The 10,220-nt window shown below is 45.3% G+C and overlaps 1 protein-coding gene across 1 annotated transcript; it reads right to left on the bottom strand.

The window, feature by feature from the left end:
* On the bottom strand, positions 1-9,443 carry LOC115114615 (angiopoietin-related protein 1-like). The gene is made up of 5 exons (XM_029643015.2): positions 9,264-9,443; positions 3,677-4,546; positions 2,355-2,548; positions 951-1,221; positions 1-833 (listed from the first exon to the last, which is right to left on the bottom strand). Exons 2-5 carry the CDS (start codon positions 4,476-4,478, stop codon positions 646-648), a joined length of 1,455 nt encoding a protein of 484 aa, XP_029498875.1. The 5' UTR covers positions 4,479-4,546; positions 9,264-9,443; the 3' UTR covers positions 1-645.
* Positions 9,444-10,220: the final 777 nt, after the last annotated feature.

The raw sequence follows: 10,220 nt of genomic DNA, 5'->3' as shown, positions 1-10,220 counted from the left end.
CATAATTCCTTTTCTTTTTTTCCATTAATACTTGTTAGAAAAACATCCACACAGCCTGGAGTACATAAGTCAGCTGTGAAAGCGCAATACATGATGCATGATGCACAAATATAGTGAATAGAAAACCCAATGTTTTCTGTTGGATGAGTTACAGCTTCACCTTGGCGCCTGGTTTATTTCAAACATATAAAAAAGAAATCATAAAAGCATCAGAAGATGGAGAAGTTGGAACAAAGTAGATTGAATGCTTTCTTAAGAAGTTATTACAACTAAAGATATTTACACACCTCTAAAATAGGCAACATTTGACCTCTAGTGTCTAGAATGGATATACAGTATCAATGCCATACCATAGGTCAGTTGTTTTGATTTCTTCTCCATTGTAACTGATATGTCTGGTACTCCTTGCTCTAATTCTAGTGCTGCCAGTGATGCCTGGATATGAGTAGTTTCTAAAGGAAGTGCTGAGGGCCTCTAGGCCTGCAGGAAAAACCTGTCGTCTGCCTGCAAATTAGCTTCACATGTGAAATACTATGCCACCTCACACAATGTTTGTAGTCAATGTCTGTGAGTGGGTTTGAGATAGGCAGTACTGTACATGTGTTGGTTGAGGGTTAAGATGGTCATGGTTCTCCCTCTCTAGTCTCAGTCTATGGGTCTGACCATCATGCGGACTCCCTTCATAGAGTAGAATCCTCCGCCGTAGTCCGCCCAGAAGATTCCGTCCTGAAACTTGCTGCGATAGACCCCACCGGAGTACCAAACACCGTTCAGATTGGCCTGGCCACAGGAGTTGTACCACCAGCCTCCCTTATGGAAGTGTGCACAGTTACCTGCATCAAGAGAATATAAATAGTCCATTACAAAATACCCATTCAGTTTGGCTCATATGCGTTCTTAAGGACCTACTGGATTTAGTCAACAGTGTATCATTTGATTGATTGACCCACCTGAGAAGGCGTCCTTGTCTTGGTCCAGTGTGGTGAACTGCTTGCCGTTGTGGCTGCTGAGTGAGTCACCAGCATTTCCCTGATAGGTGCCCAGCCTCAGGCGGTAGCCCTCGCTCTCAGGCTCCAGGTGAAAGCTGCTGTACTCAGCATACACCTTCTTCCCCACCCAGTCCTCCAGCTCCACTAGAAGTCTGTAGTCAGACTGCTTCCCTAAGTTGTAGATCCCAAGCAACCCCAGCCAGTACTCACCGTCTATGTTGCCAAATCCATTCTGAGAAAGGAGGGGACAGAAATAAAATAATAGTCATTGGTTTTGTAGTCAGAGTGGTTTAAAAAGAGGAATGTTAAAATAAGGAATACTGTAAATCAACTTTTGTCAAAAAGTACGTTTGGAAGACAAGACAAGTAATCTTGGCCAATCATTTAATTTACTTTTTGATTCTCCTGCAAGTTAGTATTAATCTTCCTTGGACATAATAATATATAAGACAAACAATCATTTGATATTCGCATTGAATTACTCTACTGTCATTAAAATTGGCTATACAGATGAAACTAAAGACATTGTGGAATCCATACTGGAAAATAATAAGCATCAATCTTAGAAATGGGGGCTTTCATTGTTCATATTTCAACCCCAAACAACAGTTGGAATCCCTGCTAATGGTGATGACACTGGCCCCATTGCGAATTAAGTAGTCCAGCCGGGAATTATGATTGTCCTGGGCCTCCACTACAGCTGTCTGGTCTGGTCTGGTCTGGTCTGGTCTGGTCTGGTCTGGTCTGGTCTGTCTGTCTGTCTGTCTGTCTGTCTGTCTGTCTGTCTGTCTGTCTGTCTGTCTGTGTGTGTGTCTGTGTGTGTGTGTGTGTGTGTGTATGCATGCATGCGTACGTGTTTATACAGTATGTGGTGGATTGGTGGTGGGAGATTGATTCACAACCACTCATCTATGTCGAGGAGAGTTATTAAGTTCCAGTTAAACATACGCTAGCTAGCCTGGCAGAGCTATATGGAACGCTGAATCAAATCTTCAAGCAAGAAGCAAGGCCAACGCAGATACAGTTCATCCTTAAGATGTACTGGATGGATGTAGCTAGCAGAGCTGTGGTGGTTTGGAACGTAAATGTTGGAGATTGAGTGGTGGAACATACCTTCCTGCTGGGTCTTCCTATGTTTCATAGTAGCAATCTCAAACTTAATCTCTTCAGCATGAATACGCTGAAACACACATTATATTATATTATAAGTGAAAACACAAGGGGACCAGGCCTTGGAAAGGATCCCGAGACACCAGACCAGATGAGTTCCTTTGGATAGGTCATATAATGGCACCATTGTTGTCTCTGGCTTAAAGGTTTTGTAAGAAGAGATTGGACAGGCAGAGGTGTCTTTGTCATTGTCACCTTGTAGGCGTCCCAGTTCCTGAAGAAGTTGACGGAGCCATCCCTCCTGCTCTGGATGACAGTCCAGCCTCCGTTGTCCAGGCCCTGCTCACACCACACCTGCATGGGCCTCTCTGCCTCGTCAGGTTTCAGCAGGTACATACCGCTGGTGCTATGGCCAGCCTCCTGCGCCTGAAGACAGTCCCTGAAAGGACCTGGGGCAGGATGGATGGAGGGATGAAGGGAGAAATGGAGGCAGAGATGGAGGAATGGGGAAGAGATGGAGGGATGGGGAAGAGATGAAGGAACAGAGGGAGTGATGGAGGGATGTATCTGTTACAGACCTTTAATCACCAACCAGATGTAGGCAGCTAAACCAGTGAGTGTGTTTATTATTCTAGTTTACCTCTTACTACAGTTAATTTGTTATACATTTGTCTTAGAGAAGATGTGGACAGTTAAAAACAGTGACTCACTGGGTGCAGATGTCATTTTAACGTCTAGGTCTGATTTACATTTGGTTGAGTTGTCAATTAACGTGAGTTCAACGTGAAATCAGTCAAAACATTTTATCAGGATTTAGGTTCAACTTTGGGTGGAAAAAAAGACTAAGTTCCTTTATTTTGATGACTTTTTGAAAATCCAATCAGTTTTCCACGTTGATTCAACATCACCTTTCATTTTTTTCTTGAAATGACGTGGAAACGATGTTGATTGAACCAGTTTTTGCCCAGTGGGTAAATTGTTTAATGTGAGATGAATATTTTCCTAGTTTATAGAGGAGTGTAGCTACTGTATTAGTCTGTATTAGCCTGAGCAAGCAGTGGTGAAGTAAACCAGAAGTGCTGCTACTTTGTGGTTAGGGGAAGGAAACCATGTCATTCCATCCTGGCTTCTGTCCATGCTTAGCATGAGAGGGAGCAGTCCTGGAGAGGGTTTGCTTTCATACAGAGCTGCCTTCAAATCACACATGCTTTATTATTCTAAATGTGTCAGGAATTTTGGTTGATGAGTAGAATCGCACAGGCTTTTCCTTTCTCTTTTCTTTCTTCTGATTTTAGAAAAGACCACATTTTTATTTCCATCGAGGTCTTTCTTTCTGGTGAGCAGCACCAAACCTAGTTCCAGCTGAACCTAGTTCCAGCTGATATGCAAATGTTTCATAATAAATACTCAGTCTAAGAAGAAAATTAACCTGCTGTTCCATTCATTCACCCATTGGTCTGAGGTTGTGAGATTAATTTAGAAATACCTGTTTTACCCTTGGCACCAACCACCTACCCACCCACACATCCCACCAACCACCCAACCTATTAAATGACTCAATCAATCAGTTCCCTCACCCTCTGCGCTGAAGTTGCCCTGCGGAGCCGTCCGGAGCTCCAGGGTGCCTCCTGTGGGTGCCGGCCCCACTCGGGAGCCCCTGTCTCTGGGGAACGCCCGGCTATGGTCCCTCTGGATCTCGTTGGTGAACCTTGGGATGCTAACCGGTATGTTCTCCGGCACTACCTGTACCAGCGGTGGGCCCTGAGGAGGCTGCTCCTGCCGCCGGCCGTACACCTGTAGACAGCGCTCCTCCAGGGCACCAATCAGAACCGACTGGTTATTGACCATGGCAGAGAGCGTGGCGTAGCGGACCTCCAGGTCGCGGTAGCGGGCGGCCAGACGTAGGGACTCTGCTGTGGCGTTGAGAATGCGTCCCTCCAGCTGAGCCAGCTCCAGAGAGTTGTCTCTCTTCCTGATGATCTCATGAAGCAGCTGCATGTAAAGCTGGGTCACCCTGGAGTTCATGTTCCTGCTCTCCTTCCTCAGCAGCTTCATCTCGTTCACCATGTTCCCGTCCACATCCACCACCAGCTTCAGGTTGTCCATCTCCCGTCTCTGTTTGGAGAGCAGGTCCCTCACTGCCGCCACGTCCAGGCGGGTCACGCGATCCTTGTCCGTGTGTAGGCCCCGGCTGGCGCAGATGGGCCCTGTGATCTTCTGCTCAGGGACCAGGAAGGTGTACGAGCACTTTTTGGGTGGTTCTCCTGTGTCCCCTGGGGCCCTCCGCCTCCGGGTCCGAATGGGGGATCTGAGGCCCTCACTGCTGCCCCAGACAGACAGCCCAAGCAGGACAAACAGACATAAAGCTCTGGGCCCCATGGTCAGTCTCTTGGTTACTCTTCTCTTCTTCCGTTCCTCTACAGCTGACGGCTGTGTCACTGTTGCACCTAAAACACAGACGGGAAAGCGGGGCAATATGTGGTTGAATTCTTAGCAGTGGTGTGTGCAAGCATGCAGAAATATGTTATCACAGCTCCAATTCTGGCTTCAAATCAAATCAAATCAAATTTTATTTGTCACATACACATGGTTAGCAGATGTTAATGCGAGTGTAGCGAAATGCTTGTGCTTCTAGTTCCGACAATGCAGTGATAACCAACAAGTAATCTAACTAACAATTCCAAAACTACTGTCTTATACACAGTGTAAGGGGATAAGGAATATGTACATAAGGATATATGAATGAGTGATGGTACAGAGCAGCATACAGTAGATGGTATCGAGTACAGTATATACATATGAGATGAGTATGTAGACAAAGTAAACAAAGTGGCATAGTTAAAGTGGCTAGTGACATAAGAATGCAGTCGATGATCTAGAGTACAGTATATACATATGCATATGAGATGAATAATGTAGGGTAAGTAACATTATATAAGGTAGCATTGTTTAAAGTGGCTAGTGATATATTTACATCATTTCCCATCAATTCCCATTATTAAAGTGGCTGGAGTTGGGTCAGTGTCAATGACAGTGTGTTGGCAGCAGCCACTCAATGTTAGTGATTGCTGTTTAACAGTCTGATGGCCTTGAGATAGAAGCTGTTTTTCAGTCTCTCGGTCCCAGCTTTGATGCACCTGTACTGACCTCGCCTTCTGGATGATAGCGGGGTGAACAGGCAGTGGTTCGGTGGTTGATGTCCTTGATGATCTTTATGGCCTTCCTGTAACATCGGGTGGTGTAGGTGTCCTGGAGGGCAGGTAGTTTGCCCCCGGTGATGCGTTGTGCAGACCTCACTACCCTCTGGAGAGCCTTACGGTTGAGGGCGGAGCAGTTGCCGTACCAGGCGGTGATACAGCCCGCCAGGATGCTCTCGATTGTGCATCTGTAGAAGTTTGTGAGTGCTTTTGGTGACAAGCCGAATTTCTTCAGCCTCCTGAGGTTGAAGAGGCGCTGCTGCGCCTTCTTCACGACGCTGTCAGTGTGAGTGGACCAATTCAGTTTGTCTGTGATGTGTATGCCGAGGAACTTAAAACTTGCTACCCTCTCCACTACTGATCCATCGATGTGGATAGGGGGTGTTCCCTCTGCTGTTTCCTGAAGTCCACAATCATCTCCTTAGTTTTGTTGACGTTGAGTGTGAGGTTATTTTCCTGACACCACACTCCGAGGTCCCTCACCTCCTCCCTGTAGGCCGTCTCGTCGTTGTTGGTAATCAAGCCTACCACTGTTGTGTCGTCCGCAAACTTGATGATTGAGTTGGAGGCGTGCATGGCCACGCAGTCGTGGGTGAACAGGGAGTACAGGAGAGGGCTCAGAACGCACCTGTGGGGCCCCCGTGTTGAGGATCAGCGGGGAGGAGATGTTGTTGCCTACCCTCACCACCTGTGGGCGGCCCGTCAGGAAGTCCAGTACCCAGTTGCACAGGGGCGGGGTCGAGACCCAGGGTCTCGAGCTTGATGACGAGCTTGGAGGGTACTATGGTATTGAATGCCGAGCTGTAGTCGATGAACAGCATTCTCACATAGGTATTCCTCTTGTCCAGGTGGGTTAGGGCAGTGTGCAGTGTGGTTGAGATTGCATCGTCTGTGGACCTATTTGGGCGGTAAGCAAATTGGAGTGGGTCTAGGGTGTCAGGTAGGGTGGAGGTGATATGGTCCTTGACTAGTCTCTCAAAGCACTTCATGATGACGGAAGTGAGTGACGGTAGTCGTTTAGCTCAGTTACCTTAGCTTTCTTGGGAACAGGAACAATGGTGGCCCTCTTGAAGCATGTGGGAACAGCAGACTGGTATAGGGATTGATTGAATATGTCCGTAAACACACCGGCCAGCTGGTCTGCGCATGCTCTGAGGGCGCGGCTGGGGATGCCGTCTGGGCCTGCAGCCTTGCGAGGGTTAACACGTTTAAATGTCTTACTCACCTCAGCTGCAGTGAAGGAGAGACCGCATGTTTTCGTTGCAGGCCGTGTCAGTGGCACTGTATTGTCCTCAAAGCGGGCAAAAAAGTGATTTAGTCTGCCTGGGAGCAAGACATCCTGGTCCGTGACTGGGCTGGGCTTCTTCTTGTAGTCCGTGATTGACTGTAGACCCTGCCACATGCCTCTTGTGTCTGAGCCATTGAATTGAGATTCCACTTTGTCTCTGTACTGACGCTTAGCTTGTTTAATAGCCTTGCGGAGGGAATAGCTGCATTGTTTATATTCGGACATATTACCAGACACCTTGCCCTGATTAAAAGCAGTGGTTCGTGCTTTCAGTTTCACGCGAATGCTGCCATCAATCCACGGTTTCTGGTTTGGGAATGTTTTTATCGTTGCTATGGGAACGACATCTTCGACGCACGTTCTAATGAACTCGCACACCGAATCAGCGTATTCGTCAATATTTACTCTTGGGTGTTCCTTCATGCTACTGAGCGTGTTTGGTTAGCTCCTGTTATCATCTCCCCTGCTTAATCAAACTTCTCCAAAAGCTTCCAGGTTGTATCTTTAGATTTGAGAAAAGGGCTAAAGAAAACATTTGTATTATTACGTGGAGGGATACTGTTAGAAAAGGTCTGTACTCTTCCATAAAAAAGTCTGAAAACCAAGTAGAGAATTTTTGTTTGGCATTAAAGGAAGGCAAACATGTAGCCCCAATTCTAAATAAAATATAAAGGTCTCGGAGAGACCTGTGCACCTCTTTGGCACCAGTTGGAGGACAATGATTGTTTCAGACTGACCCATTTTACTCTCATCCTATTTCGTCTGGCTGGCCTAAATATGGAGACATTTGGTATCGGCTGAATTTGGTACAGAATTAAAGAGCTGGATGTGTGAGACTGTGAACATGAATCTCCTGGTTTATGAGTAATGTTTTCTGGGAATCTATTTTAAGAGGAGAGGCTCACATTTTTACCTTATTGGTCTTGACAAAGAATGGAGAGCAGGGAGGGGTGCTGTTAAAAAATGCATGTTAAGTGAAAGACCCCTCCTTTTCAATAGATAGCTTGGCTTGCCTCCGGGCATTCAGATTGCTAACAGCGGGCCAAACGTTAGACTGATGTTGCACTTCAGCCAAACCACAACTAGAATGGCGTATGCAGAGGATGTGGGCCAAAAAAGGTTAAATAACCTTCAACCATCCAACACTTTTGACAGGCTACCCATCAAAACAAATCCCCTGGATTCAAACATACTGAGGAAGCAAGGACTCACTGTCTCTTGGATGGAAAGAGCAGTGGGGGCACTCAATCATTTCTGCCTGCGGTCTTTCATGAAATATTCTAAGCTGCATTGAAGGTTCCAACAATACTTATTGGGAGGATGGTGGCAGTATTACCTAAACCAAAATGGCTGTGGTGACAAAATTGTTCCCTTTATCACTGTCAAGAGAGAGAAACATTGTTTTACTGCCTGGCTTTGGCAGTAGACAACATACATTTCCTTCATGTATGTACTATTGATTTAGTTATTTGTCATTACCAGTACAGCACTGGAAATCCATTCATTTCCTTTGTGTCAGGCTTTCAGACAAATCAAATCAAAAACACCCAAATACAGACTAACAGATGAAAAATAGTTTTAAGGAAAGTTGGAGGAGAGATTTTGAAAGTGATATTAGAATTTGAGACTTGGTTCTTGAGCATAAGCCATCAGCTGTCTCTCTCCTTCTTTTAGGAAAAAACACTCATTCATAATCACTCTCAATAATTTGGCTTCAGTGATTGACCCTTCTTAAAAGTTAGTCCCAAACCCCAATTACCGACTCAGATAAGTGACAATGTTTACACAAAAGGCTCAGTATGAGAATCACAGGACTATTAACCTAATAGTGTGTTATTACTGCTATATGTAAGTCGCTCTGGATAAGAGCGTCTGCAAAATGACTTAAATGTAAATGTAAATATGTGTCTGTCGCTAACAGCCTAGGCCTGCTGGTCTTCATCAAGTCAGCCACAGTCAGAGCATTACATTTTTAATTGACTTATAAAAAAAGTATCCAAAGTACATTTTCCTACTCGGGCAGAGCCAGACCAATAGCTCATCAATATTAATGGGGCGGTTTGCAACCAGACAGGTCAAACTTGCGGTGACTGTCCTACAGTACAGTAGGCTAGCAGAGGACAGTGCCAGTCTTTGGGGTAAATGCCCTCCAGTGCCAGCGGGTCACTGGCTGTTCTGTTGTGACTCAAGTGTGTCTGTCCATTCACTGGCAGGCCCAGGGGGGATGTTTGCTCAGCCTTTTTTCCCCTACCTTGTGTCTGTCTAATAGCTGGCACTTGTAAGTTAATAAACCATTGATAACAGTTAATACACCTTTAACAGCAGCTACTGAAGAGGTAATAAACAGAAAATAAATTAGCACACGAGTGTATTACAATAAATAAATGAACAATTCATTGTGGTGAATGGTGCCAGTTCTGGGAGGCTTCTATTAAAGTACAAGCCCTTTGTAATGACATTTCTACAAAATAAACTACTTAAATATAATAGACCGCAATTTGGTAATCACAGAAAATAAACAACCACGTACCCATGGCGATGACAAATACGATCTACAAACTATCTCTGGTCTGAACAATACCGGAACTGGAATTTGCCATTGAGGCATCTGTTGAACAATGTTTAAGAAAAGACACACAGGACAGTATAGGACACAGGAAAAGAAAAGTGTGTACACACCTGTAGCTATGTGTGAAGACAGCCTGTGCGTCTCAACGTTGTTTGCTTCTTCTGCTGGTAATTGTCAGAGGCTTGTGGGGGCCGATGTCTCAGTCTCAGTTGTGGCTCTGTATAGCGGCATGCTCTTCACTCTCCTGCCTTCTCCTTAGTACTGGTCTCTCTCTCTCTCTCTCTCTCTCTCTCTCTCTCTCTCTCTCTGGCCTCACAAACTGGTTAGTAAATGTCTGTGCAGACACACACACACACACTCACAGTAGGATGGAGGCTGGTCCAGAAAGTTTGAGCTAGCCTGGGGGGATGGTGAGTTTTTCCCTCTGGAGTGGTAGGTTGTCCTGCCTACTCCCTCTGTCATAGTGCTCCTAAAGAATAACATAACTCCTCCTATTATAAGGTTCCAATTGCTAATGAAAGAAAAAAAGAAAAAGAGCAAAATCCACTAAGCCTGGGTGCCTGGAATTGGTGTGTGGTGATGACACCCACTCAGGATCACACACACATACTCACTCTTGCCATTGCAGCTTAGAGCATGGAATATGTCTCACTCACACAAACTCTCTCTCAGTCAGGCATAAACATTCAATCTGTGGTTAAACTAGGAAACTTTCCCATATTCGCCATACACACACTTGTTATTAACAACTCTCAATCAATTTTATTTTAGCAAAGCTCTTTGAACATTTCTCTCTCATACATACTCCATCTCTGTCAAAAACACTGGTCCTACAAGTCCTCTTAGAAGAACTGATTTTAGGGATATTGGCAGCTGTGTTTATTTGGCTACGGACACAACATGTGGAGGTCTTAGCAGACAAAGACGTCTTTAGACAAAATGTTTGGGACGTAAATCCCAAGGGAGGAAATTATTTTGAGTGTGGGAGAAGGGTATCACTTGGAAGATACTGGGATGGGGGACTATTAAACTTTATTGACTGCGGTGTGTTTGTTTATATGTTTTAG

This window comes from Oncorhynchus nerka, linkage group LG9b (assembly GCF_034236695.1).
Source record: "Oncorhynchus nerka isolate Pitt River linkage group LG9b, Oner_Uvic_2.0, whole genome shotgun sequence".
Taxonomy (NCBI): domain Eukaryota; kingdom Metazoa; phylum Chordata; class Actinopteri; order Salmoniformes; family Salmonidae; genus Oncorhynchus; species Oncorhynchus nerka.
Note: the sequence above shows the minus strand (reverse complement) of the source record. Positions and strands in the feature narration are given on the sequence as shown.

Bases quoted from the DNA above. Each gene is read 5' to 3' on its own strand.
- LOC115114615 (XM_029643015.2), bottom strand. From the start codon at position 4,478: ATGGGGCCCAGAGCTTTATGTCTGTTTGTCCTGCTTGGGCTGTCTGTC. The intron at 1,222-2,354 runs GTGACAATGACA...CTCCTTTCTCAG, and splicing joins GGAACTGGGACGCCTACAAG to AATGGATTTGGCAACATAGA. The intron at 834-950 runs GTGGGTCAATCA...CTCTTGATGCAG, and splicing joins AGACAAGGACGCCTTCTCAG to GTAACTGTGCACACTTCCAT.